The sequence below is a fragment of the Eubalaena glacialis genome, chromosome 4, assembly GCF_028564815.1.
Source record: "Eubalaena glacialis isolate mEubGla1 chromosome 4, mEubGla1.1.hap2.+ XY, whole genome shotgun sequence".
In the NCBI taxonomy this organism is placed as follows: domain Eukaryota; kingdom Metazoa; phylum Chordata; class Mammalia; order Artiodactyla; family Balaenidae; genus Eubalaena; species Eubalaena glacialis.
The window spans coordinates 185,095,980-185,123,933 of record NC_083719.1 but is presented as its reverse complement, the minus strand read 5'-3'; the positions used below and the strand labels follow the sequence as shown (position 1 = coordinate 185,123,933).

The 27,954-nt window shown below is 58.9% G+C and overlaps 3 protein-coding genes and 1 long non-coding RNA gene across 11 annotated transcripts in view; all 4 read left to right on the top strand.

Annotated features, from left to right (window-relative positions):
• The window catches only part of TCF3 (transcription factor 3), a 35,898-nt gene extending 33,367 nt beyond the window's left edge, over positions 1-2,531 (top strand). For 5 of the 7 annotated variants that reach the window (XM_061190756.1, XM_061190758.1, XM_061190757.1 and 2 more), the window contains exon 19: positions 155-2,531. In XM_061190756.1, the coding sequence (XP_061046739.1) occupies positions 155-297 (143 nt within the window). In that variant the 3' untranslated portion in view covers positions 298-2,531. The remainder of the gene's footprint in view (positions 1-154) is intronic. The other 2 variants (XM_061190761.1, XM_061190765.1) reach the window with 2 other exon arrangements.
• Positions 2,532-7,349: 4,818 nt separating this feature from the next.
• LOC133091467 (cytochrome b-c1 complex subunit 10) lies at positions 7,350-11,152 on the top strand. The gene is made up of 3 exons (XM_061190815.1): positions 7,350-7,460; positions 10,350-10,498; positions 10,998-11,152. Exons 1-2 carry the CDS (start codon positions 7,411-7,413, stop codon positions 10,468-10,470), a joined length of 171 nt encoding a protein of 56 aa, XP_061046798.1. The 5' UTR covers positions 7,350-7,410; the 3' UTR covers positions 10,471-10,498; positions 10,998-11,152.
• LOC133091470 (uncharacterized) lies at positions 7,467-9,818 on the top strand. Its single transcript, XR_009700885.1, has 2 exons — positions 7,467-8,531; positions 8,938-9,818. It is a non-coding gene; the product is annotated as an uncharacterized LOC133091470 (long non-coding RNA).
• Positions 11,153-15,016: 3,864 nt separating the features above from the next.
• MBD3 (methyl-CpG binding domain protein 3) lies at positions 15,017-26,224 on the top strand. Of its 2 annotated transcripts, none has more exons than XM_061190809.1 (6): positions 15,017-15,204; positions 20,811-20,970; positions 21,528-21,665; positions 22,539-22,629; positions 23,088-23,265; positions 24,435-26,224. In XM_061190809.1, exons 1-6 carry the CDS (start codon positions 15,191-15,193, stop codon positions 24,625-24,627), a joined length of 774 nt encoding a protein of 257 aa, XP_061046792.1. In that variant the 5' UTR covers positions 15,017-15,190; the 3' UTR covers positions 24,628-26,224. The 2 variants fall into 2 exon arrangements, with proteins under 2 accessions (XP_061046792.1, XP_061046791.1); XM_061190808.1 differs by having other exon boundaries at positions 15,176-15,300.
• The last annotated feature ends 1,730 nt before the right edge of the window (positions 26,225-27,954 follow it).

Below are 27,954 nucleotides of genomic sequence, written 5' to 3'. Positions count from 1 at the left end.
CGCCCCCCGACGCTCATCCTGCTCTGTAGACCCCCGGCCCGCATGGCCTTCTAGGGGACGGGGACAGGTCGAGAGATGGAGCAGCCGCGCGGGGCCCCCCGTGTTCTTCCTCCCCCGGGGACCCTCTCCCACAGTGCTCTCCCCCTCCCCCCAGAGCGTAACCTGAACCCCAAAGCGGCCTGCTTGAAGCGCCGAGAAGAGGAGAAGGTGTCCGGCGTGGTCGGAGACGCCCAGATGGTGCTGTCGGCCGCCCACCCCGGCCTGGGCGAGGCCCACAACCCTGCCGGGCACATGTGACAGGAACGCCGCCCCGACGAGTGACGCCACCTTGGTCTAACCTGGGACAGTCACGCCAGGCGCCTGGTCCCCACCCCACGCAGCCCGTGGTCAGCCTTGAGCCAACACCGCCCTGGGGGCTCCGGAGGCAACACCACCGCCAGGTCTCTGGCCTGATGGATCCTGAAACTGCGTCTCGGCCCTGCTGCCCAGGCCTGGGCGGCAAGGAGCATTGGTTTTGTTTTTGGTATATACACGTTGTCAGACAAGAAAATGAATGCCTTAAGTATAAAACGTGAAGACTCAAACATACCGTTCACAGGAGGGAACTGGTGTGCGGAGCCAGCTTGGTCGGCAGCCACCAACCAGCAACTTGTGCCTACGCCTGAGAGGTTTTTTTGTTTTTTTTTTAAGGAAAATAAAAGGAACCTTAGTTATGAGAGTTTTTTTTTTTTTTTTTTTTTTATAATGTAGAAGAAAATTAGAATGATGCTTTTGGTCTCTTTTTTTTTTTAGCTTTTTTTGCGTATGTTTTCTAAGCAACAAATTTTTTTGTATAAAAGTCTCGTGTCTCTTGCTATTTTTGCTGCTGTTTCTAGAAATGAGCATTGCATTTCATGATCAACAAGGTTATTAAAAGTTGTATTAAAAAGACCCCAGGACTTCCCTGGTGGTCCAGTGGTTAAGACTCTGAGCTCCCAATGCAGGGGGCACGAGTTCAATCCCTGGTCAGTCCCACGTACCACGTGGGGTGGCCAAAAAACTTTAAAAAGACCCCGTGTAAACTTGAGGTGAGGTCCCCCTCCCCGCCCGGGGAGCCACTGGACCAGGGGTGGCAGGTGCCGTCCAGTTCAGGTTCTAGCATGGGGGGCTTGCTCTTGTGGTTTTGCTCCCTGTGAAGTAGTGGGTGGGCCCTTGCCTGGTGGGGGCCTCCCCTGCCCGATCCGCTCCCCTCCCTCAGAAGGGGGACACCCTGCTGGGGCACCTCCAAGGAGGCAGGGACACTCCCCTGTCACACAGCCGAGGTTCCTCCCTGCAAGCGGCTCTGGTCCCCCAGGCCCCTGCCTGCGGCCTGCCAGCCCCACATCCCTCCAAGCCCTGGGACCTCTCTCAGACGGGACTTGGTGAGGACCAGCATTCCTGGGCCCGGGGCCTGCGTTGCTGAGCATGGTGCTGGGGGGCCTCCCTAAACACCCCGTCCTTCATTCTCTGAACTCGGGCACAGAAACCCTCTGCTCCCCAAGTGGCCGTCCTGACGTGGACTGGGGAAGTTACAGGATCCCCCTGCCCGGAAAGGCCCCCAGGCTGTGTGATAGGGTTGACACCCGGTTGCAAACCAGGAGGGTGAGCCGCCCTCAGGCCCTGGGCGCCAGCTCCCAGGCCTCCCCAAGTAGCCCTCTCTCCCGTGTGTTCAGGGGAACCCACTCGGCCTGGGCTGTCCCAGGTTTATAAACAAAGTCCAGGGCGGTTGGTCACCCTACGTGTCACCTGGGCGTGGGGTCAGGCCTGCTGGGGTCTCACCTGCCCTCCCTTTACCCCCTGCATAGAGGCCTTACGTACCCCCAGGCTGGCTGCGCGCACCCCACCCTACCAGCATCCCAGGTGTCGCCCCCAAAACCCCACCCTCAGTCCCCGAGCACCGGGGCGGCCTGACTCCTCAAGACTGGAACTCCCCACGGCTGGGGGCCGGGTGCCCCACGGGAAGCTTGAGGGAACCCCAAGGCCAGCACGAGCGGGACATCCCAGCTTGGGGCCGGGGCCACCTCCAGGTCCCTGGGATCCCCTGGGGTCTGCCCCTGAGACCGATCAGGGGACTCTCCTTGGTGACTCCCCTGGTCTGTGGGTCTTGTCTCTCTTTGGGGAACCTGCCTCAGTTTCCCTCTGCCTCGGGCCTAACCCACAGACCCAGATGGGCAGGGGCCGAGGAGCCTCTGCGGCCCCCCGAGGCCCGCAAACTTTTGAACTGTGTATTACATATATAATTTAAGTTTTATATATTTTATATATATATAATGAGATTAACCCAGCACGGGAAAAAGTAGCCTTGGGGGAGGGGAAGAACCACAATTACGGGGAAAATTGTGCTCTGAGTGCCTCAGGATAACTGATCTTTTAAAAAACAAAAAAAATTTTTTTAAGTAGAATAATTTTATATAAGTGTCAACACAGCTGGCTGAATTCTTTGGGATTTTTTAATAACGATCCTCTTTAAAGTCGATTTGGAGACCTGTACATAACAGCACTGTAGCAATAAATGTGACATTTTATGACAATACTCTGCTGTCCCTGGATCTTTCAGCTGCTGTGTGCTTACAGATGAAAAGAGGGGTTGGGAAGGTGGTGCCCCCGGTGTCGGTGTCGGCGTAGGCGCTCACTAGGTGGCCCAAGTACATCCCACCAAGGATGGCCTGGGGGGGTGTGGGCTTAATCCACACTGCGCATCTCCTGGACAGCGAAAACAGCTCCTGGACAGCGAAAACAGCTCGGCGGGCGGGCGGGGGGCTTGGAAACCATAGGAATCTGTTCTCACACATTCTGGAGGCCAGATGTCCCAGGTCCAGGTGTGGTAGGGCCGTGCTCCCTCCTGACACCCCCCCCCCCAGGAGAGTCCTTCCTGCTTCTTCCAGCCTCTGGGGGCCTCAGGTGTGCCTCGGTTTGCAGCCGCATCACCCTGATCTCCACTTCCATCTTAAGGTGGCCTCTCCCCGTGTGTCTTGTGTCCAGGTGTCCCTCCTACACACACACCTGTCATTGCCTTAGGGCTGCAAAATCTCTAGCATGACCTCATCTTAACCAATCACATCTGCAAAGACCTTATTTCCAAATAAGGTCCTGTTCACAGGCTGTAGCAGGGGTGGGGGGCGGTCAAGACTTGAACATGTCCTCTTGGGAGGACACAGTTCAGCCCTCAACCGGGGTTTGATGGGGTGGTGGTGAGCAAGGCCGCAGACACTGGGAAAGGTGGCCACGGTGATTCCTTGTTCTAGAAGCAAAGTTCCTCGGGCAAAGCCAGGGACCTGCACTTGGAATAAGGGCTCCCGGGATGTGGAAGCTGACTGGCTCCTGGCGGAAGGCCACTCCCTGAGTTAGTAGGTATGTACGTATTTATTTTAACATCTTTATTGGATCCCAATGCAGGGGGCCCAGGTTCTATCCCTGGTTAGGGAACTAGATCCCGCATGCCGCAACTAAGACCTGGCGCGGCCAAATAAATAAATATTTTTAAAAAATAAAATAAATATTAAAAAATAAATAATGTAATACACCAAAACCCACTGAATGATGCACATTGAATGGGTGAATTGTATGGTGTGTGGATTATACCTCAATAAAAGTGTCTTAAAATATCTTAAAGGTGCCAAAATCCTTATCCAGGGAGGTGCTGCCTCTGTCCCAGCAGGGGTCGGCTCCATGGAAATTTCTGGAAGGAGCATCTGCTTGACTCAGGTCAGAGAAATCTGGTGGCAGGGGGTTGGGCACAGGGAAACTGGGGCGGTGGATGTGTGTGCGGCTTGACAGCGCCAGTGGTGTCGCAGGTGTGTTCCTGAGTCCAAGCCTTTCAAAGCCTGCAGCTCCCCATCTGCTGGATGCCCACCGGGCCCTCCAGGGCTGACAGAGAACACGCAGAGCCCAGTCCTGGAGCAGCCCTGACACCCGCAGGCCAGGGAGGGAAGGGACATGCCTGACTGAGACAGACGGTGCCGGGCTGCAGCAGGGTGATGGGAGCCACAAAAGAAACGCCCACGTCCTGACCTGTGAAGGGCACCCTATTTTGAAAAAGGGTCTTTGCAGATATAATCAAGTTAAGGATCTCAAGATCGTCCTGGATTAGGGTGACCCCAAATCAATGACAAGTGTCCTTATAAGAGACAGAAGACAAGAGACACAGAGGAGAAGCCACGTGACAACAGAGGCTGGAGGGAGGCAGCCACAATCCAAGGGATGCCGGGGGTGGGGCGGGGTGGCGGGGTCCAGAAGCTGGAAGAGGCAGAAAGGACCCTCCCTTGGAGCCTCCGGAGGGACCACAGCCCTGTGACACCTTGATCTCAGACATATGGTCTCCAGAACTGGAAGAGGATAAACCCCTGTTGCTTTAAGCCACCCAGCTTGTGGTCATTTGTCACGCAGTCACGGGAAATTAATAGTATCTGTGCCCTTTTTTAAAACGGCAAAACATCCAAATGCAACAGGGACTCTTCATACCTGGCTGGTGGGAACACAAAGGGATACAAGGACTTCGGAAAAGACTTCCGCGGTGCACCTGAAACTAACATGTTACATGTCAATTACACCTCAATAATAATAAAAGCGTTTGGCAGTTTCTTCTACAGTTAAACATAAGCCTCCCCTACAAGTCAGCTAGCAGCCAGTCCACCACAGTCATCCACCCAAGAGACACAAAGACACACGTCCACACAAAGACCTGGATGCAACTGCTCATTGCAGATTCCTTTCCCATCGCCAAAACGTGGAAACAACCCAAATGTCCTTCAACAGGTCAGTGGGTAAACACAAGGGTCCACCCACTCCATGGACCATGACTCAGCAGTAGAAAGACTGAACCGCTGACAGAAACAATGGCTTGGATGATTCAAAATAGCTACGCTGCGTGGACAAAGCCAGACACCAAAGAGAACATACTCTATGATTCTCGGTAGAAAAGTCTAGAAAATGCAGACTAATTCACAGTAGCGTGGTTGTAGGGGCTGGAGGGGGGAGTGGGTGGGGTCCCAAAGGGGCAGGAGGAAACTTCCAGGGGACGAGGGGGAGGTGTTCATTATCTCCACAGTGTGATGGTTTCATGGGTGTGTACATATGTCAAAATACCAAGTTGTATGTTTTAAATACGTGCATTTTTGTAGGTCAAGTATACATCAGTAAAGTTGTAAAAATTGTAAAAGAAAAGAATCCAACAGATGAATGGATAAACACCATGTGGTCCCTCCACACACGGGAACATCACTCAGCCATGAAAAGTGGTGAAGCCCTGACGCTCGCTACAACGTGGATGGACCCTGAGAACACGATGCTCAGTGAGAGAAACCAGACACAGAAGGACACACAGTGTGTGATTCCATTGATGGGAAACGTCCAGAACAAGCAGATCCACAGACACAGAGAGTGGGTTCCTGGTTGTCAAGGGCTGGGAAGGGGGTGGGGGTGGGGTGACTGCTGATGAGGACGGGGCTTCTATTGGGGTAATGGAATGTTCTGGAATTAGATGGAGGTGGTGGTCGCACAACCTTGTGAACGTACTAAAGACCAATGAATTCTACACTTTACAATGGTTAATTGTATGTTATGTGAATTTCACATTAATGAAAAGAAGAAAAGTCGTTCCGTTTCCTGAGGGCCAGATAGGGATCCTGCATGGAACCCAGGAGGCCAGGGCAGAGGGCCAGCAGGGTGCGAGGGGGGCCAACCGTTCTTGCTTATCCACCATCTCTTCTGGTCACAGAATCCTGGTATTCTCTTTTGGGGATCCTCCTCCAATTTCAGCCCACATCCTCAAATGAGAGGGGCCAACTCTGCCCTGTTTCCACAGCACGTGAATGAGAACCAGCTTAGGGGCATTTTCTGTGATTATTGGGAAAGAGGTGCCATCTTCCTGCAAGGGTTGCTGGAATGTCAACCAAGAGTTTCTGGGTGCCTCTGCTCAGAGTTCACCAGAGAGTAAGGGCAACACAGAGGAAAGAAGAGCTGAGAGATAGAGAGAAGATTCATAATGATATTGCTGGACTCCTGGATGCAGCTGTGCCTGAAGCCATCTAACATGCCATAGAACTTCCTTCTGTTCTCTTAAGCCAGTTTTTGTTCTTCGTTTATCACTGGAAACGAAAAGCATTCTTCCTCGTGAGCTGAAGTGCATTAAGCAGAAGGAGCAATCGGCAGAGCTTCAGAAACTGCTGGATCCAGGACCTGCAGCCCCAAGGCCTCTATGCCCACCTCTGCTCATCTTTTCACGCAGGTCTATTCTCTGTCTCATGATCTCTAATCTCTGTCTCAGATTCTACAATCTCCAGGGTGGCCCCTACATCCCACTTTTTAAGTTTCCGTCGAGGACAGAGACTTAATTCAGGTCCTCTCTGATCCCAAGCTCAAAAATCCCAGGGCAACTAGAAAGGCGGAGAAACAATGTCCAACTCAATAGCAAAGAGCACCCCTCCTGCCCAGACCGTGGTCTCCAACCAACCCCCTGGTCGGAGGCCAGGGCTAGGTGAGAACCTGCAGCCCCCTGGGAACCGCAGTCTTGGAGGGTGCCGAGGGGCCGATCCCAGCAGGATGGGCTGGGCTGGGCAGACAAACGCCACGGTGTCCAGTCCGCATCTCCAAGCCTGCATTCGACGCTGGGACCCCGGAGGCGGTGAAAGGAGAAGGCGAGCCCGAGCGAGCCTGGGGCGGCGGAAAGCAGAGGGAGGAGGACCCACCTGTCCTGGGTCCGTCAGCTAACAGGTGGTATCCTGAATGTTGACAGCACGAGGAACCAGGCCTCCCTCTGCTGCCGGAATGAGGAATTACTCCCAATCGAAACGTACAATTTCCCACCGAGCCTCCGAGCAACAGACAACAAAATGCCAGCAAACCGAGGCTCGGGGAAGCGCTGTCATCTGGCCAAGGTCCCACACACAGCGAGTCCAGTGACAACGCCTAATTCCTCCAAAAGGGAGTTCAAATCCCACCTTTCCCCTCTGTGCGACTCTGGGCTTAACCCTTTCCCGTTTGGCCTGTTTCTTTAACTGTAAATAAAGTTCTGGCACGTAATAAGGACACAAACTCACCAGTCAAATGTCGCGGGCCACACTTAGTAGCTGGAAGTTACGCAGCTTGGGGCCACTCTGACCGCCAGAGCGGAGAGGCAGACCCCGCGTCCCCACGTCACGTGGTCAGAAAGCCCCGCCTCCCGGACCCGCCCGCTCTAGTCTGCGTTCTTCAGACCCACCCCGGAAGTGAGTGCAAATATCTTCCGAGTCTGAGCGCGCAGTGGCGGTCCCCGGATCTCGCGCGGCAGCCCGCCCGGGCTAGGCCGGGGCGGGGCGGGGCCTCTCTGTGGGCCTGCGCGCTGCGGCGGCCGCGCCTGCGCAGTGCGCCCGAGCCGGCGGAGCCAGGGTCACCCTGAGCTGGGACGGCGCCGCTATGTTGGAAAGGTTCCTGGGCCCGCGCTACCGCCACCTGGCCAGAAACTGGTGAGGATGCGGCTACCGCCCCCGGACCCCTTGTCCTCCCAGGTCTCAAATGGGGAAATTGAGGCACAGAGCGGCGGCGCGGTCTGTCCCGCGCGTGGCTGGCCCCCGACCCTGAGTCGCTCTGCCTGGGGGCCGCGATGGTGCCCACCCAGTCCGCGCCCAGCACCTCCGGCTCAGCTCCTGGGGCCTGGAAACTGACCCTGTGCGCTCCTGGCTTTGCTTTTGTTTGACGTTGTTGTGAAGCCGACGGCTGCGCCTGTCCTTGACTGACCCCCGTGGGAGGCGGGTGGGATGGGGGTGACCCCACGTGGCAGCCGAGATTGGGGAGCCCACGACGTGAGGCGCTGAGAAACAGGGGGCCTGTACTCCGCAGTCGTGTCCCTGAGCCCCGGCAGGGAGAGTGACGGGTGGGGGCTGTCCCTGGACAGTGGCGCCGGCAGGGACCTTCGGGTGGACAGTGACAGTGGCGCTCTACAGCTGGGGCGACCCAGGCTCAGGGAAAGGCCGTCCCTGGCGTCGGGTGGGACCGCCAGCGGCCCCTGCAGCCCCTACCGCGGGCGGCTCGAGCCCCCGGGCGCTGTCGGTCCTTTCCCATCTGCGCGTGGTCAGACCAGCGACCCCCTCATCCAGGGTTTCGTTCAATCGGCAGCAGCACCCACTGAGCACCTGGTGTGTGCTCGCACCTACCACTGAGTCGGGTGCCAGAGACACAGCGATAAACGGAACCTTCCTGGCTGACGCTCTAGGTCGTGGACCAGAAAAAAATTAAACCGATGTGATCCATGGCATGAGGATGATGTAAAGTAATAAAGGGGGTGGGTGCAGTCCTGTCCCACCCACACTGGCTTCCGGAGGCCAGGAAGCGGGACTCACCCCCAGGAGGCACTGTGGAGTTGTGGGGTCTCAGGCTCGGAGCATCCGCGCTCACCAGCTGGGTACTCTGCACTGAACTCCTCCCCGAGCCCTGGGCGTCTTCCTGTGAGGAGGGGGAGGAGAGGTGGTGAAGGTGTAACGAAGTCCCACGAGGGATTGTCAGCAGCATCATCACCTTCGGTGCCCCGTGGAGGTCAGGTGTGTGGCCACCTCCCTCTCTGTGAGCTCCATAGGGCCCCAAGGGGAGTGGCCAGGATGATTGCCCGGGGGGGGGGGGCGGGGAGCAGCGGTGGAGGCCTCCCTGAGGGCAGGCTCCTCTGACATCAGCACCCCTCAAAGCTGTTGGGCTGTGAGAGGAAAGATTCCCTCTCTGTTCATGACACCTGCCCCAGAGCCTGTTCCAAAAGCAGCAGTAACCGGGACCCCACCAAAGCGCAAAGTTGAGTTGTACGGGCCTCTCCCCAGGGAGCAGGGGGTGTCGTTGGTGAGGCAGGTTGGGAAGGGGGTGTTGCTGCTTCCATCTCTCCACCCCAACACCCCAGGCCCATGGGTTACGGCGATCCGGTGAAGTGGGCCCCCATGTACAAATTCTGCCCCTGCACAGATCAGCGATGGAGCCTGTGAGAGTTCTCTGTCGCTGCGTAACGAAGAGCCTACCAAATGCAGCAGCTTTGCAGACATTCATTATCAGTTTCTGTGGGTCAGGAATTGGAACACAGCTGAGTCCCCTGATCAGTGTCTCATCTGAAGGCTTTACTGGAGGTTTCCAGGTCACACCTGTGGTTGCAGCAGGGGGCCACCCTCAGTCCTCTGCCACAGGGACACCTCTACAGGGCAGCTCACAAACTAGAAGCTGGCTCCCCGCAGAGAGCGTAAGAGCAAATGAGCACGCCCTGACCTAGCCAGTCTCTAAAAGCCCATCTCAGAAGTGACATTCCCTCGCGGTCCAGTGGTTAGGACTCGGCGCCACCGGGGCCCGGGTTCAATCCCTGGTCGGGTAACTAAGATCCCGCAAGCCATGTGGCGCGGCCAAAGAAAACCAAACCAAAACAAAAGAAGTGACAGCCCATCATCTCTCGTATTTGATTCATCAGAGGCGAGTGACTGGATCCTGCCGACCTCAAGCGGAGGGGCTGTACAGGGGTGTGAACACCAGGAGGTGGGACTGTTCGGGCCATCCTGGACCCTGCCCATCACTGGACGTAAATGTGGAGTGTGGTGGTCTTGGAGTCCCTGCCTTGGCTGTGCACCCGGTGGGCTGTGTGTCTCGGGGGCATGGTTTGCCCTCTCTGTGCCTTGGTCTCATCTGTGAGACAGGGACCCTGATAACTCACATCTCCCTCAGTCCATCGGCTGTCTCAGGGATCGAGCTGCTGCAAATCACCTTAACGTGCCGACCTGCAAAGTTTAGATATCCTTATGCTTTACAAGCTTGGGCTTTTTCTCTTTTTAGTGGAATTCCTCAAATAAAACCTTAAGCAGGGACTTCCCTGGTGGCGCAGTGGTTAAGAGTCTGCCTGTGCAGGGGACACAGGTTCGAGCCCTGGTCCGGGAAGATCCCACATGCCACGGAGCAACGAAGCCCGTGCACCACAACTACTGAGCCTGCGCTCTAGAGCCCGCGTGATACAACTACTGAAGCCAGCACGCTCCGCTCACAGCCCATGCTCCGCAACAGGAGAAGCCACTGCAATGAGAAGCCCGCGCACCGCAACTAGAGAAAGCCCGCATGCAGCAACGAAGACCCAGCGCAGCCAAAAATAAATAAATAAATTTACTAAAAAAACAAAAAAAAAAACCCTCATGCATATTCTAATATGAAAGCAGATGGGAGTGGAGTTGCCTCAGGGTCACCTGCCTGGTGCCTGCCCTCAGGGTCATCAGCAGGATGTGTCCACACACTGGGCAGGGCCAGGTGCGTTGGGGGGTGGGGGCACCTGATAAACGGCAGCTTGGGATGGGGGGGGGATCCGGCCACGCTACCGGGAGGGTGAGGCCTGACCCCCGTTCTTGCAGGTTACCCACAGTGGGCATGTGGGGCACCGTGGGAGCCGTGGGGCTGGTGTGGGCCACTGACTGGCGGCTGATTCTGGACTGGGTGCCCTACATCAACGGCAAGTTCAAGAAGGACGATTAATTAAACCCATCCCCCTCGGACCCCTCCGGTAAGTTTCAGCAGCTGTCGGCTGGTGTAGCCCGGGATTCCTGAGCAGCAGAGGAGCAGCGTTCCCCGCAGGTCCAGGGCTGGGCCGGCAGGTGTTGGGGGCTCACCTGGAGAACCCTGCCTGAGGGCGGAGCCCTGCACTAGCCTCCTGCCTGGTGGCGCAGAGCTGCCAGCCAGCAGCCTCGGTTTGTGGGGCTGGGGAGTGGGCGCTGCCCCTCGGGGCTCAGTCCTGGAGGCTGAGCCTGCACCCTGGGTGGGACGGAGGGATGCCCCGTTTTACAGACAGGAAAGTGGAGGCTGGCCTCCCTGGGCGGGCTGCTGTGAGCACTGACGAGCCCGGCGCTGTGCTGCCCACCTGACAGCCCACAGTGCAGGTGCATCCCCATTTCACAGACTCCTAAGGGGCACAGCCAGATCTGGTGTTAGAGCCTGTCTGCAGCATCTGTGCTCTTACTGGGCGCTCAGCATCTGCTGCTCACCCTGCTTCGTTCCCCCTCCAGGTGTCTGGTGGTGCTGCCCCCTTCCATCTGCATCTGGAACGGCCCAGGCTCTTGGGATTGACCTCGAGGAAATACACGGCGCGAGTTAGGTTTCCTGTGTTGGTGGAAATAGCTTTGGTGTGTGAACACACACGGCATTAAACCTCACTCTGAAACCTGCTGGCCTGCACGTGCTCATGCTGGGGCTTGGTTATCTTGACTGCAGGCCCAGGGGCCCAGATGACCCGGGGAGCCTTTCAACTCCAAAACTGCAAATCTGCAGTTTCCCAGTGGCTGGCAGACATGGTTTGATTACTTCAGATGTTTAGTGGATAATACCTGCACGGGGTTTTTATTGATCGCTGCCTTAACAAGTTACCCTTGACCTGGTGGCTCAAGACAAACATTATCTCTCAGTGAGAATTTGGGAGTGATCTTTCTGGGGGTTTCTTGGCTGAGGGTCCCTCATGAGGTTGCAGTAGAGGCATCGGCTGCATGATGAAGGGTGGTACCGGGGTGGGGTGGGGAGTCGGGGCTTCCAGGAGGCCCCCTCACGTGGCTCCTCCCCACGTGGGCCTCCCAGACGCTGCTTGAGCCTCTTTACTACACAGCAGCCCGAGAGCAGGCAGGGAAGAGCCTCTGTGCCTTTTATGACCTACTCAGGACTCTCAGGCCGTCTCCTGCTCCACATCTTATTCGGGAGAATTAGGCTCTGTGTCTTGAAGGAGGAACATCAGAACCTGTAGACGTGTTAAACCATCACCGGGGATACAAAAATGAGCGGGTACACGAGGATATACTGCATACAGGCAGTTCCCTCCAACTCCTGCCAAGTTCTGGAAAATTCTAGAAACGTTCTATTTGTGAAGAAGAGCTGTTTTATTAGTCTGTTTGGGCTGCCACAATAAAACACAGGCCAGGCAGCTTAAGCTACAGAATGAATGTCTCACAGTTCTGGAGGCTGGAAGTCTGAGCTCAGTTCTGGCAGGGTTAGTTCCTGGCGAGGGCCCGCCTCCTGGCCTGCAGACAGCCCCCTTCTCACTGCATCCTCACGTGGCCTCCCCTTGACATGTGAGCAAGTGAGCTCTCCAGGGACTCTTAGGACATGCTAATTCTAGGGGACCAGGGCCACACCCTTCTGACCTCATTTAACCTTAATTGTTTCTGTGGGGGGTGCCATCTCCACATGCAGCCACACTGGGGGTTAGGGTGTCAACATACACATTTCAGGGAGACACTTTCAGTCCACAGCAGCTTTGTATATTTTAACACAAGTAGTGGCATGTTCTACACACTTCTGCACAAACATTTTCCACCTATGGCTTATTTCCTGGAAGCCATGCCACTTTGGAAAGCACAAAGCATCATGAAAAAGTCTACAAATAAGGGACTTCCCTGGTGGTCCAGTGGTTAAGAATCCACCTTCCAATGCAGGGGTTGCAGGTTCGATCTTAGTTCGGGGAACTAGTATCCCACATGCTGCGGGACAACTAAGCCTGTGTGCCCCAACCAGAAGCCTGCAACGAAAGATCCTGCGTGCCACAACTGAGACCCAAAGCAGCCAAATAAATAAATATTTTTTTAAAAGTCTGCAAATAAATGCTGGAGAGGGTGTGGAGAAAAGGGAACCCTCCTACACTGTTGGTAGGGATGTAAACTGGTGCAGCCACTATGGAGAACAGTTTGGAGGTTCCTTAAAAAACTAAAAATAGAATTACCATATGATCCAGTGAGTCCACTCTTAGGCATATATCTGGAAAAGATGAAAACTCTAATTCAAAAAGATACATGGAGGGCTTCCCTGGTGGCACAGTGGTTAAGAATCCACCTGCCAATGCAGGGGACACGGGTTTGAGCCCTGGTCCGGGAAGATCCCACATGTTGCGGAGCAACTAAGCCCATGTGCCACAACTACTGAGCCTGCGCTCTAGAGCCTGCGAGCCACAACTACTGAGCCCGTGAGCCACAACTACTGAAGCCCGCGTGCCTAGAGCCTGTGCTCCACAACAAGAGAAGCCACTGCAATGAGAAGCCCACACACCGCAAGAGTAGCCCCCACTCGCCGCAACTAGAGAAAGCCCGTGCGCAGCAACAAAGACCCAACGCGGCCAAAAATAAATAAATGTATTAAAAGAAAAAAAAAAAGATACACGGACCCCAATGTTCATAGCAGCACTAGTTACAATAGCCAAGGCATGGAAACAACCTAAGTGTCCAGCGACAGATGAATGGATAAAGATGTGGTACATATATATAATAGAATATTACTCACCTATAAAAAAGAAGGAAAATTTTCCATTTGCATCAACATGGATGGATTTGGAAGGTATTACGCTAAGTGAAATAAGTCAGACAAAGATAAATACTGTATGATACTCGTCATCTATGGAATCTAAAAAATACAGCAAACTAGTGAATATAACAAAAAAGAAGCAGACTCACAGATATAGAGAACAAACTAGTGGTTACCAGTGGAGGGGGAGAGGGGCAAGATAGGGGTCGGGGGTGGGAGGTCGGGGGTGGGAGGTACAAACTGTTGGGTGTAAGATTGGCTCATGGATGTACTGTAGGACATGAGCAATATTGCCAATATTTGGTAATAACTGTAAATGGAAAGCACACTTTGAAAACTGTATAAAAGTTACAAAAATATATATTAATGTTTTGCCCTTCTCAAAAAATGAACAAAAACAAAAACAAAAAATTAAAATATAGGATCGCCACGTGATCCAGTAATTCCAGCTCTGGGTGTGCACCCAAGAGAAGTAAAAGCAGGGCTGGGGTGGTGCTGGGGTCTCCTGTCACAGGAAGTCTGACAACTTTTTCCTTTAAGCGTCTCCACGTGCTTTCACTGATTACAATGCACGCATCTGTCTTTGCAACTTTGATTTTTAAATGAAAACGAAGTCGCACACGCTGGGAGAAAACACAACAGCGACCAGCACTACCCTCTGTGGAAGGCCAGATCCTGGAGCCCTGGGTTTGGGCCTGACCTGCACACAGGCATCCAGTGCCCCGAACCAGCTTTGTAACGGGGTGACCGCTCGCCGATCAGGGTGCCTCCCCGGCCACGATGCCCTTTGTCTGTGGGAGAGCAGCCCAGCTACCCCTTGGGAAACCCAGGAGGGAAAGGGACGTAAGAAATTGAGAAGTTGCACTTACCCGGGGACTTAATATAAACAAGTGACACCTGCGGGCCATGGTCTTCGGCGTCCCGCCCAAGCCCCGCCTCCAACTAGAGCAGGGACCTGGGGGGCCCCAAGGCTGCGAAGACACCTGCAGGAAGCTCCAGGTGCGCGGCCCAGGCCTGTTGCCCTCGGGGGAGTCCAGGACCTTCCCACCCGCAGCCTCCCCCTCCCCCAGGGACCCGACGCCAGGACAGGCCCGTCGGGAGGCCCAGCCCGCTCCTGGCACTGCCCACAGCTCCGGCCACTCACTCAGCAGTCTTTTCTGAAGTACCTGCCCTGGGCCGGCCAGGCTCTGCCCTGAGGGAGCAGGGCAGGCAGGAGAGGGCCTGGGGGAGGGGGAGGGGACACAAGGGGGGGGCGGGAGATTCCCAAGTAAGGGCCTGGAGCCCCAGGAGACAGAAAGCGGACCAAGGAGGAGGCGGGAAGAGGGGGCCGGATTCTGAGATGTCATTAAAGCGTCGGGTGGGCCTTGGGGTGTGGAGGTGGGTGGTCACCGACAATGACCCTAAACGCGGATGCCAGTGACAAGACCAGGGAGGCGGCGGGATGGCGGTCCGGCACTGGACGGGCATCCCGGGACACAGACGGGGCCTCGGAGGAGGCGCAGGAGACCAAGGCGAACAGCACAGCGGCAAGCAGGGGCCCCCAGCCACTTGCGGGCGGCCCAGGGCGCAGGCGCGGAGCGGACGAGCAGCGCGCCGCCACAGGCCCCACCTTCAGGCCGCGCGCTGATTGGCGCCGCCGCCGAGGGGCGGGACCTGCGCGGCGCCTGCGCAGCACGGGGCCCCGCGCGCGGGCGGGTGGGCGGAGCGGGCCCCCCGAGCGGGGGCTGGCGAGCGCGGGGAGGGGGCCGAAAGGGCGGCAAAGCCGGCGCGCGCCCGGCTGGGGGCGGAGGGTGGAGGCCCACGGGCCGGAACAGCCGCGGCAAGTGGCGGCGGCAGCGGCGGAGGCAGCTGAGGCGGCGGCGGCGGCGAGCGGGGGTCCGGGCGGCAGCGGCGGCGGCGGCGGGCCGAGGAGCCGGGCGCGATGGAGCGGAAGAGGTGGGAGTGCCCGGCGCTCCCTCAGGGCTGGGAGAGGGAAGAAGTGCCCAGAAGGTCGGGGCTGTCGGCCGGCCACAGGGATGTCTTTTACTATAGGTGAATGAACGTGCCGGCCGGGCAGGGCCCCAACGGGCGCCTCCCAGCGGCCTCTGCGGCGGCCTGGGCGCCTCGACCCGGGCCGCGGCCTGGGCCCCGCGCGTGCGTTGTGCGTGCGTGCGTGCGTGCCGGCGCGCGGCGGGCGCTTGGCCCAGTGCGCGTGCGTGCCTGGCGGGCCCGAGCCCAGTGCGCGTGCGTGCCCGGCGAAGCCCTCGCTCAGTGTGCTTGCGCTCCCCCCGCAGCCGCATGGCCCTGGGACCGGCACCGGGCTGGCGGCGGCCTTTGTTCGGCGGCCGCGGCGAAGCGGCCGGCTGGGCAAGGGGCACCCCGGCGCGGGCCAGACGCCGCTGGGAGGCGGGGGTGGGGGCTGGGCTGTCCCTTTGGTCCTCGTGGGGCGCTCCTGGGGCCGCGCGCAGCCTGGGTCGGGTGGGGATCCCGGGTTTCAGGGAGCAGGGTTCGCTCTGGGGGACCAGGGAGGGCTGCCTAGGGATGCAGGTTCCTGGGCCCTTCACAGGGTGGCCTGGTCCTGGAGATGCGTGTCTTTTAAGAGCCGCCCTTCCCCCATCCTTGGGCACCGTGGGTAGTGGCGTCTACAGTCGCCAGACCGGGGACGCGGCCTTTGTGAGCTTCCCTCACCCAAACTGGAGAGAGGGCTGCCCTTGGCCTGAGAGAGGTGGCAGGGACATCCCCCCCCCCCCCCCCCAGTGAAACAGAATCAGTAGGCGGCTGGAAGCCCAGCCCCAGACCGTCAACCACCTGCTGTTTGCCTTTTCCTTCCTTTTTTTTTTTTTTCTCCTGACTGGTGGAAGATGCTTTTGTTTCTGAGCCAGGCTTGATGGCTCCCTCCCCTTTGCTTTAGAACTCTGACAAAAGAAAGGCAGGCGGGACACCTGCCACGTGTTGAATGCCTGCCAGGTGTTGGGGGGTGTGCAGCAGGTCCTGGGCCTTTGCTGTTCCCGTTTTGGGAGGAGTGAAGGAAGTGAGCAGGGTAAGGATGGCAGCTCATCCAGGACAAGCTCAGGTTCTAGTGTCCAAAGAGTGCTGGTGGCCCTCCAGTGTGTACTGTAATTGGCTGGAGTCCCGTAATGTCAAGCATGAAATAGTGGGGTTACGATCGGCATCTCTTAGGGAAACGTGTGTATTCCCCCTCTCTGCGGCTGTCTGTGACGTCACTCCCTCGCTGGCTGTTAAGAAAAGCTTTCTTCTGGGTGCGTGAAGAGGCCTCTCACCACCTCCCCTCATTTAATTCTGAGCACACTTGTGTTCTCACTTCTTCCTTTTAGGTCTAAAGACTGAGGCAGTTCTCTGTTCCTCTAGTCCTTTGTTAATTTAACAGACGCCTCTGCAGCACATGCTGGGTGTCTGTCCTGGCCATTCAGCTGGGGGTGAGACCTGGGCCCTCCCCTCCTGGGTGACAGCTGGTGCCCCAGCTATCACCCCGTTGCTTTCACAGTTAACAGGTGATGACATATGCAGAGAGATGTGGGGGTCTGTGAGGGGCAGATGATGGGAGTGCCTGGTCGAGCTGGGGGCGGGTCAGTGAGGGCTTGTCTGGGGAGGCAGCACAGAGCTGAGCCCTGGCAGTGGAGCCAGGAGGAGAGTCCAGGCAGAGCCAGCAGCCTGTGAGGAGGCTCAGGAGCTGAACCGGGGCCAGCGTGGCTAGAGGGCCCCAGCCCGTCATCGCCTCACCTCTTGTCCCCACCTGCCTGGGAACCTCTCCGGGTTTCTGTCAAGTGGGACACTGCTCCAAGGCCCCGCCCCCGAGCATAGGGGTCTGGTGGTAGGGAAGGGCTCCAAACTGGGGCTGGACAGATGGAATTTCAGGTTTCACACGGCTCCAATGAGAGGTGAGGGCCTGAGACAGGATGCGGGGTGCGGGGTCCAGTGCCACTCCCAGGTCTCTGGTGTGGGTGACATACCCTGTCCCAGCAGGTCGGAGGTCTGGGGGGGATGTGATATGTTTTCTGGAATGTGGACCCTTGGCCTTCTCACCACCCGATGCCGAGCCAGGTGACTAGGCAGGGAGCACAGATGGATTTTCCTGGTTCTCTTTTTTTTTTTTTTTTTTTAAATATTTATTTATTAGGCTGCGCTAGGTCTTAGTTGTGGCACATGGAATCTTCGTTGCCGCTTGCGGGATCTGTAGTTGTGGCATGTGGGATCTTTAAGTTGTGGGATAAGGATCTAGTTCCCTAACCAGGGATTGAACCTGGACCGCCTGCATTGGGAGCGTGGAGTCTTAACCGCTGGACCACCAGGGAAGTCCCTTCCTGGTTCCTTAATGCAGAGGGAAGGCAGATCTCCGGTGCTGTTGAGTCAGACAGACCTGTCCTTGGATCTTAGCCCTGCCCCTAGGGATGTGGAACCTTGGTTTGCTAGTCCAGAGAGTGGGAGAGAGCCAGTGTGTTCTTTGCAGGAGAGGTGGAGCGACCTCACAGACCGTTCTGTAGGACTCACCCACACGCCCTTCCAGCTTGGCGACCTGGCCCTCAGGACTGGGAGATGGGGGCGGAGCATCTGGTTACAGCCGAGCATTTTCTTTGGAAAAATCTTCTCCCTGCCTGACATTTACAATCCAGGCAAGAAGTTGAGGACTTGGAAGTTAGCGTCATTCTTTGGGGTGCGTGGAATAGAGAGGACTTACCGGAGCTTTTTTTTTTTTTTTTTTTTTTTTTGGCTGCACCATTGCAGCATGCAGGATCCTAGTTCCCTGACAAGGGATAGAACCCACGCCCCCTGCATTGGGAGCGTGGAGGCTTAAACCACTGGACCACCAGGGAAGTCCCAGAGGTCTTTTTTTTTTTTTTTTTTAAATAAATAAATTAATTTTATTTATTTACTTTTGGCTGCGTTGGGTCTTCGTTGCTGCACGCGGGCTTTCTTTAGTTGCGTCGAGTGGGGCTATTCTTCGTTGCTGTGTGTGGGCTTCTCATTGCTTTGGCTTCTCTTATTGTGGAGCGTGGGCTCTAGGTGCGTGGGCTTCAGTAGTTGTGGCACGCGGGCTCAGTAGTTGTGGCTTACGGGCTCTACAGCGCAGGCTCTGTAGTTGTGGCGCACAGGCTTAGTTGCTCTGCAGCATGTGGGATCTTCCCGGACCAGGGCTCGAGCCCATGTCGCCTGCATTGGCAGGCAGATTCTTAATCACTGCGCCACCAGGGAAGACCCCAGAGGTCATTTTAAAGGTGCAAATACTCAGGAAAGCAGGAGGTGCTCGGCAGGTTGACCCCCCCCCCCCTTCCTTGGGCAGCGGTCTCAGCTTGGCCAGAACCAGCTTCATCTTGCTGTTTGGGCCTCACTGGGCATCTTGGGTTACAAGCCTCCTTATAGGCCTGGTGTCAACACCCGCTCATCACCCCTCATACAGCCCTGCATCCGGCCCAGGCCCTGGGCTCCACGCTTGGTGCTGGCTCCATCCCCATGACGGCCCCAGTGCTTCAGGGTCCCACCGACTCAGCCGAGGGCTGCCCTCCGCCCGGCTTCTGGCTGCCTGTCTACTCCACCGGGTAGGCCTGTTTCCGTAGAAAGGCCGCAGTGCTCATTTTTGTTCTACACGTGTGGTTTTACTACAGAAGTTTTTTTCTTTCATTGGATAAAACAACTCAGACATTTTTCTGTCCCAATACAGATCTGCAAAACCTGTTTTTAAAATTGAGGTATTAAAAAAAAAAAAAAAATTGAGGTATAGTTCACATTCCATACGATTCAGTCTTTAAAAGTGTCCAATTCAGCAGTTTTCATGCACCCAGCACCACTCTCTAGTTCCGGAACGTTCTCATCACCCCAAAATGAGCCCTGTGTCCATTAGCTCCCCAGCTCCTCGCAGCCCCCATCCACTCTCTGTCTTGCGTTCACTTTTGTGAGAGCTTTATCGAGGTAGGAGTCACATGCCGTACTGTTCACCCGTGTAAAGCGTACAATTCACAGGTAGCTGCAGCCACCACCACGGTCAAAGTTAGAGCCTTTTCCTCCCCGCAGAAGAGCCCTAAACCTTTAACTATCTCTGCCCTTAGCCCTGCTCCCCAGCCCCTAATCTACAGTTCTGCATTTCTGTTTCCCTGTCTTTATGCATTTTTTAAAGCAGAACAGCAGCAGGTGAGGTGACTGGAGGCCAAGAAGTGCTGGCGAGTGCTTGTCAGGGTCCTGGCCCTCTTTGTGGCCATAGTTGGAGCCAGAGTCGGGACTCAGGGTCCTTTCCGCTGCTCCAGGCACGTGGACTCTGTTCACGTCAGCCAGCACAGAGCATGACGGAAAAATGGATCTTCCAGAAGAGTCCACGGGGGTCTCAGAACCCAAGGTGGTGGGGCTGGCCCTGACCCAGGTGAGGCCCTGGTGGGGCTGGAACGGGTTCCACTCTTCCCGCTTTTGCCACTTGTCCGCAGTGCCCAGGGACACCTGGAGGGGGCGGGCGTGTGCTGGCTTGAATTCAGGCTCAGCCTAGAGGCTCTCAGGGGAGATCAGCAAAGTGCAGGCCCTTGTTAGCCTCAGATGGAGAGTGACAGGGACGTCCTAGACGGGTGCCAGGCCTGCTGGAGGCTTCATGTGTGCCTCTCACTGGTTTCTAGTACATTCAGGGCTGTGCAACCATCACCTCTAATTCCAGAACATTCCATAACCCCAAAGAGAAGCCCCAGTCCCTGACAACCAGGAACCCACTCTCTGTCTCTGGATCTGCCTGTTCTGGACGTTTCCCATCAATGGAATCACACTCTGTGCGTCCTTCTGCGTCTGGCTTCTCTCACTGAGCATCGTGTTCTCAGGGTCCATTCACGTTGTAGTGAGTGTCAGGGCTTCTCTCCTTTTCATGGCTGAGTGATGCTCCCATGTGTGGAGGGACATCTGGGCTGTTTTCACTCTGCCCAGTGAGTCATGCTGCTGTGAGTAATCAGGTGTAAGTTATTATGTCGACGTGTGTTTTGATTTTTCTTGGATATTTAGGGGTGGAATTGCTGTTTAACCATTAGAGGAACTGCCAGACTGTTTCCCAGAGTGGCTGCAGGAGTCCCCGTGCCCGGGGACGTGTCATCATTAATGCTCACTGGGTCCCGTTCTGGTCACCTATAGCGTGAGCTCTGAGTCTGCACGGTAGCTAGAGGTTGGCGTTAGCTTTTCCTAGAAAGGCGAGTCCCCTGCGCTGGTCCATGGGGTGAGCAGGATCGCAGAGCTTCACAGCCAGGTTTCAGGCTTTCCCAGCAGGTCCCGCCTGGGCAGCTCTTTGGTGTCCTGGCCCCAAAACTGAGGTTTCACAGCCCAGCGCCCCCAGGACAGGTCCATAATGCTGTAATGGACCTGCTATCCTTGGGTTTTTTCTCAAGAACACGGCCAGATTCTGTTTCTGGAATGTTCCAGAAACTCCAGCCAGGCTCCCAGGGCTGGGCCCCATCCTTCCGAAGGTCGGGGCGTCCATCCCTGCTCTCGGCCTCAGCATCTGCTGTGCTGGGGAGAGGGTGGACCGGCCCGGCCTGGCCCTCCCCCCGGCCCCCCCCCCTCCGCTGACCGCGCTGTGTCCGCAGCCCGAGCGGGAAGAAGTTCCGGAGCAAGCCCCAGCTGGCGCGCTACCTGGGCGGCTCCATGGACCTGAGCACCTTCGACTTCCGCACGGGCAAGATGCTGATGGGCAAGATGAACAAGAGCCGGCAGCGGGTGCGCTACGACTCCCCGAGCCAGGTCAAGGTGAGCCCGCGCCGACCGCTGCTGGGTAGGGCTCACCCCCCGTCCTGGAGTTAGAGGCCTAGCTACTCACTGGGGGAAGCTCAGCAGCTGTGGAAAAGCAGAAAGAAGACAGGAAACCGCCCGTCATCTGTCCCCAGGAGAGGCTCGGGCACGGGGCCTGGGAGGCGGCTCGGCTCTGGTCCACACTTGGGCGCCTGGTGACCAATGTGTCTGCGGGTCTCTGATGGACGCGTGTTCGGGGGACTTTGTTTCCTGCCCCGGCTGCAGAACAGAGGTGGCCAGGGCGCCCCCAGGCCCGTGCTCTGCAGAGAACGAGGCACGGGAGGTGAGAGGGACGGCGGGGGGGGCGGTGAGAGGGGGCAGGTGTGTGTCTGGAGCCCCCGCTATGGCCGCACCAAGGGCAGCGAAGCAGCTGGGCCTGGGCTTGGCGTTGCCTCTGGATCCGTGGGTACCACGCGGTGTGCTGGTGACCGGGGCCTGTTCCCCGAAGCCCCATGCGGGGCATGGCTTTCTCTCTGACGGGGAAAGCCCGCTGAGGACCCCGCCCGACCCTGCAGGGCAAGCCCGACCTGAACACGGCCCTCCCGGTCAGGCAGACAGCGTCCATCTTCAAGCAGCCAGTGACCAAGATCACCAACCACCCCAGCAACAAGGTGAAGAGCGACCCCCAGAAGGCCGTGGAGCAGCCCCGTCAGGTGAGCTCCGGCACTTGGTCCACTCTTCAGAGCTGAGTCCGTGGGCCCGGGGCCCCAGCGCCACGGTCAGGAGCCATCACCCCGGGGCACGGTCCTGCGGGCACCAGCGCCCGACACGCGTATGCTGGGCCTCCTCGGGCCGGCCACTGTCTTGGACAGATTGATAAGATCCCACAAATGCAGTTTTGTGATCTGTTTTCCAAAAACTGAGCCTTAGCCGCGTTTTCATGCATCTTTACAAACTCCCGGTAGATAGTGGGCTGTGGAGGTGCTAGGCCAGAGCAGGGGGCCATGGCCGTCAGAGGGGGAGACGCTCAGGGACCCTGCAGGGCATGGGCCCCGCCATGGGCAGCCGCCCTGGGTGCCGTGCCGTTTGGGTTGGAGCCCTCTAGGTAACAGGTCAGAAACCTGTGGGGCTGCCTGTCGCCCCCCTCCCCAGAGTCTGGAGGTGCAGTCGAGGGTGTGAGCTTGTTGCCCGTCCGGGGGCTCCTGGGTCCCCTGGGTCCCCTGTCTGCACCGGGCGGTGCCCACGGACAGCGCTTGCTCGGGCTGTGGCAGGGGTCAGCCGGGGCTGTTGCCCTGGGCCCGTGGCTCGGCCTGGGGTGGAGGTTGGACCTCCCAACCCCCAACTCCAGGGTGAAGGGGAGCCACAGACTGTCCGATGGCGCATCTGACGTCCTGGGTCTTCATCCTGCCGGAAATGGGGCTTGGGGTTTCTCTGCCCTGCGAGGACCCTGGGGCGCGAGCAGCCCCAGCAAGTGTGGGGGTCAGAGGTCACACTGAGACCCCCATCCCGGCCGCCTAGGGTCGCCTGCTGTGGGAGCAGGTGGCCTGGCCATCCTGTCGGCCTGACGTCTGTCTGTGTGGCGGCAGCTCTTCTGGGAGAAGAAGCTGAGCGGCCTGAATGCCTTTGACATCGCAGAGGAGCTCGTGAAGACCATGGACCTCCCCAAGGGCTTGCAAGGTGACCCCCTGCGGGGGGCAGGGGGGAGATGGAGGGGGATGAGGCCCGTGCTCCCCCAGCCTGGGGCCAGCCGGGCTGCACCTGACGCTGGGGCCGCGTCTGGTCACGGGGTCCTGAAAACACTCGGGGGTCTGGTTTCCCTGCCGCGCCATAAAAGCATCCCCGCTGTCCCTGAGAGGGTAGTTGTCTGCCTGTACTTCGTGGGAGTGACCGCCCCCTTCCAGCGTCCGGATGTGACATGGAAATGGCCGGGGAGGGCTCGATTCAGACAGGGAGACTCCTGGGGGGCGGGGCTCCTGGCCCTGCGACGGCTCCCCTGAGCAGGGCTGCCCGTGGGCTGTGAGGCCCTAGCGCACGCAGGACCGGGCAGGGCCGGCTGTAAAGGGAGGTTCAGGATGAAATCGGGGCTGAGGGGGCAAGGCTGGTGCCCACAGCGACCACCCTCCCTTGCCCAGCAGGCGTGGGTCCCGGCTGCACGGATGAGACGCTGCTCTCGGCCATCGCCAGCGCCCTGCACACCAGCACCATGCCCATCACCGGGCAGCTCTCAGCCGCCGTGGAGAAGAACCCTGGGGTGTGGCTCAACACAGCCCAGCCGCTCTGCAAGGCCTTCATGGTGACTGACGAGGACATCAGGTAGCCCCCCCCCCCCCGCCAGTGTCCAGGTGTGATGTGGAAGTGGCCGGGGGAGGGCTCGGTTCAGACAGGCGGGCGCCTGGGGGGTGGGGCAGCCTGCGGGGGCGGGAGAGGACGGGGCTCTTGGCCCCGCGACGGCTCCCCTGAGCGGGGCTGCATGTGGGCTGTGCGGCCCTGGGTCAGGGGGCGCTGGCGCACGCAGGACCGGGCAGGGTGGGCTGAGGGGAAGCAGGACGCGTCCCGGGTCCTGGATGCTGGGTCTGCGCTTGGCCAGGACCCCATGGGTGGTGTCCGGGTGTGGGTGGAGCTGTCTGGGAGGGCCTCCTGGAAGGTGGTTGGAAGTGGCTCCTGGGCAGGAAACATCTAGAGGTGCTGAGAGGGTACAACATGGGTCGTGTTCAGCTTTGAAACATCAGTGCACAGCTGAGGTTGGGAGAAGGCGGGGGGCTTAGGAACCCACAGGAGGGGCTGGAAGGCAGAGCAGCCACACCTGGAGTACTGCGGGGGGCAGTCTCGGGACTGCAGGTAAAAGCCAGGTGGGTGCGAGAGGGCAGCCCTGTGCCCCGCGAGAGGCGAGGACACAGCGGTGAGACCACACACACGTGTACACACGTACACACACACAGATGCACATACATAGGTACACACACACTATACATGCACGCATGCACTGCACGTATGCGCACACACGTGTACACATGCGTGTACACGTACACACACGTGTGCACGTACACATACGTGTATGCACAGGGCTCATCCCTAGGGAAAGGGCAGGAAAAGAACACGACTGTCTGAAAAGTCCAGGCAGATGTTTAAAGCACAACTTAAAGAAATAGAAAGTCAGTGAGGTGGGAACCGCAGGTGTCAGGTCCAGCAGTGGCAGTGGCTGTGGTCCTGCCAGGAGGAGGGACTTGTGGCCGGTGGAGGGGAGCAACAGGCACAGAATCAGGTCCCCGTGCTGAGGGGGGCAGCGTAGAGGCGGCAGGGAGGGGACAGGGGTCCTTGGCCCAGGCCGGCAGCCGCCCTCTCAGCGGTGCTGATTTGGGGAGGGCCTGCGGGCTGTGCTGGGGCCAGGGGCGGGGGCGTCTGTCTGGACGGGGCGCCCGCAGCACCCCCGTCTCCCCAGAGACGGGACGTGCCCTGGCCAGCGGGTCTTCCTGTGTCCCCAGGAGGCAGGAGGAGCTGGTACAGCAGGTCCGCAAGCGGCTGGAGGAGGCGCTGATGGCCGACATGCTGGCCCACGTGGAGGAGCTGGCCCGGGACGGCGAGGCGCCGCTGGACAGGGTGGGCGCCGACGAGGATGAGGACGACGAGGACCAGGAGGAGGGCCCCGACCAGGACCAGGAGATGGAGCACGTCTAGAGCGGGCACCGGCCGGGTCCCAGGCTCCAGCTCGCGCGGGTAGCGACCACGGGTGAGGGATGGTCCGGGTCCCTGGGACCTGCCTTGTGCCAGTGGCAGCAGTGCTGGGCCGGGCGCCTCCCGAGAGCACCTGTCTTCAAGGAGGACGGCCCGCCAGGCACTGATGGCGCCCTCTCTGTCCCTGCACGGGCCCCACCCGCCCGTGGGCACCTGCAGACTCAGCCACCTGCAGACTCCTGCATGGGGCCACCTGCAGACTCGGCCCTCACCCTGCCCAGGCGTGTCCCCTCCCCTGGGCCACGGGGACATGGCTGAAGGACGGCCTCTCGCCCGACGGACCCCCCATGGCTGCTCCTTGGGGTCATGGCTCCACGCTGGACTCGGGCCAGCCTGGTCCCCGTGGCTGCTGCCCTGGACCTCTCGCACAGAACAGCTGCCACTGGGCCGCCTGCGAGGCTCCCCGCGGGGCTGGAGAAACACTTGCGGAACAGTCTCGCCTCCCAGCCTGCACACGTGAGGGACGGTGTCCCAGACTGCCCGTCAGCCCTTCCAGAAGGGGATGCACGATGGCTCCCCGGGGCCCACCCGGCGGGCACAGCGCTCCCAAGAGCAAATGGCACAACCCGGACATTTTCCTTCAGTAAAACCCATGGTAGAGACGAGGCCGATGTCCACATAGCTGCTTAACCTTCTGTCTGTTGCACACGGACGGGAACTCAGGCCTCAGCGCCTGAAGACCTCGCTGTCTGCAGCCCAGCCCAGCCTGATGGTCGGCGCCGTGGACAGAGGACTAACTGCTCACGGCCGAACTCGGGCCAGGTTCCAGGCCAGCACCGCCATCGGCTGACCTCCAGGCCTTGGTCTTGCCCCATAGAACAGGGACAGTGGCGCTGATCCGGCAGGTGTGGGGCCTCCCACCACCTGGGGCCTCTGCATCCCCATCCCAGGCGTGTTTCCTGGCTGGGCCTGGGCAGCGGCCTCTGTGGAGCATGGGGTTTGGAGGCAGTCAGAGTCGTGCTGTCCCTCCCTGCAGCAAGTGCCCCGGGCCAGGGGAGCTGGCGCACGCAGGACCGGGCAGAGCACGCAGGACCGGGAGCTACCCTGAGTGGACCCCGGGCCAGCCCCCTCCCCTCAGCCCCAGGAATGCCCTTGGGGTGGCCCCCAGTCCCTCCATCAGCCTGGAGACATGAACCCTGGGCCGGTGCGGCCCCAGGGACCGCCAGCCCTGTCCCAGCCCTGCCACACCTGTGGCTGTGACTGTCGGGAGGGACCTGGGTTGCTGCCTCGTTTGGCCAGACACCCTGGGCTGCTGTGGCCTGCCCGGCGGGGCGACAGTGGCAGTGGGAGCCCCTCGGGGCTGAGACTCGCTGCCCACTCCCTCCAAGGACGCTGGCCCAGGAGGTCGGGCTGACTGCGTCCTTCCAAGTCCAGTCAAAGCACAAAGCTCTGAGGACCGCGGACGCTGCACTGCAGAGGCCGCAGTGACACTACCTGGGGCCAGGCCATCACGGGCCCCAGGAAGGCCCCTCCACAGAGGCCGCGGCCCCGAGGGAGGCTCCTGTGGGCGGTGTTGAATAAAGCGTGTCGGGCGAGCGTAGTCTGGGGCCTTGGTTTATCGGAATCCCAGTTTTTGTGTCACAGTGCTGGGAGCCTGCCTGTGCTGAAGTTCATCATCCTGCCCTGGGTTGGGGGATGGGAGAGGATGGCAGACCCCTGGCCTCTCCCAGGCAGGGCGGGCTTCCCATGGCCCCAAGTGGGGCCTCCTGACGCTCGGGCCCCGGCAGTGTTGGCGTGAGAGCTGGGTGTGGAGGCTTCCAGAAGGCCGGCACACTTGGGCGCCTTCAGCGCAGTCCCCACGGCTCCCTCGGAGGCCCCTGCCCGCTGTGCGGGTGGGGGCGGGGCTGATGCCAGGTGCCCCCACGTCCTTCCTGGGAGAGACGAGGACCCGTCAGTGGGGTCCGCGCCGGGAGCTCAGCGGGGGCTCCTCCCGGCCAGCGCAGGGGCAGGGGAGAGGGTGCGGCTGAGCTGACCCTGCAGGCCCGGGCCGGTGCTGACAAGTGGCTGGGGAGGGGGTGCTAGGACATTGGCCACACCGGCCCCCTCTCCAGCTGCCCCGCCACCCCTGGTCGGGTGGTCATTGCTGGCTTTTCTCCCGACCCAAAGCCAGGGCACGGGAACTGGGAGAACCCTGGTCCCTCACCGCTCAGGCACCCCAGCCTGTTATTTGCAGGCAGCAGAGGGTCTGCCTTACCCAGGGGGAGCAGGATCCCTCCCCAGCTTGCCTGGACCCCCTCCTCACCCCTACTGTGTGGGTCTCACAGGCGTGGGCAGGGCGGGTCCTTCCAGAAGCTCCAGGGCAGCATCGGATCCCGCCTTCTCCAGCTTCTAGAGGCGCCTCATCCCTGGCTCGCGGCCCCTCCTGCATCCTCAGAGCCAGCAGTGCAGCATCTCCCGTCTCTCTGCCTCTGACCTTCCTGCCTCCCTCTTATAAGGACCTTGTGATGACACTGGGCCCCCCAGGGAATCCAGGGTCCTCCTCATCTCAGGGGTCTTAACTTAATCCCTCCTGCAAAGTCCCCTCTGCCCCATGAGGTGACACGTCCTCAGGTCCCAGGGTGACTTCGGGGTACATAAGCCTGAAGACAAGTTTTCCTGTCTTGTTGAGGCTGCCCCTAGCCACATGGCCTCAGCTTCCACCATTTCTTCTTTCACCCCCAGCTCATTCCAGCCTCTTGGGCTTTGTCCCCACTGTCCCCTCAAGGGGAACGAACAGCTGCTACAGAAGCCCTAGAACTGGCCAAGCTCAGGATGCATTGGGTTTGCAGAGCGAGGGAGCTGGAGGTGACCGGAGGCAACGATGCCTGGTGACAAGTTGGGAGTTTCCAGGTCAGAGAAGAGGCAGCAAGATTGGCTGGAGCAGAGGGGCCAGCTCGGATTTCTGGAACAGTCCAGTGGGACCCCCCGCCAGCCACATGTGGCTGGGAAGTTCAAACTGGTGACAACAAATTACACATTGCTCTCCTCAGCTGTCCTGGCCACATGGGGCTGGCGGCCATGACCGGACAGAGCAACGGGGAACATCTCCATCCACTGTCTAGAACACAGGTTCTGAGCCTTGGCGGGGGCGGGGGTGGGCGACACCTGTAAGATCAGGTAAGTCTTGTCAAAAATTGACCACACAGGGCTTCCCTGGTGGCGCAGTGGTTAAGAATCCACCTGCCAATGCAGGGGACACGGGTGCTGTCAGGCCCACGACTTTTTGTTGAAACCGTTTGGGAAAAGAAATTCTGTTTCCCCCGGGACTTGGAACTGGGAGAGTACGAGCCG

Excerpts from the sequence above, each read along its gene's own strand:
- LOC133091467 (XM_061190815.1), top strand. The coding sequence starts at position 7,411 with ATGTTGGAAAGGTTCCTGGGCCCGCGCTACCGCCACCTGGCCAGAAAC. Across the intron at positions 7,461-10,349 it reads CGCCACCTGGCCAGAAACTG|GTTACCCACAGTGGGCATGT; the intron begins GTGAGGATGCGG and ends CCGTTCTTGCAG.
- MBD3 (XM_061190808.1), top strand. The coding sequence starts at position 15,191 with ATGGAGCGGAAGAGGTGGGAGTGCCCGGCGCTCCCTCAGGGCTGGGAG. Across the intron at positions 21,666-22,538 it reads CCGTGGAGCAGCCCCGTCAG|CTCTTCTGGGAGAAGAAGCT; the intron begins GTGAGCTCCGGC and ends GTGTGGCGGCAG. Across the intron at positions 22,630-23,087 it reads CCTCCCCAAGGGCTTGCAAG|GCGTGGGTCCCGGCTGCACG; the intron begins GTGACCCCCTGC and ends CTTGCCCAGCAG.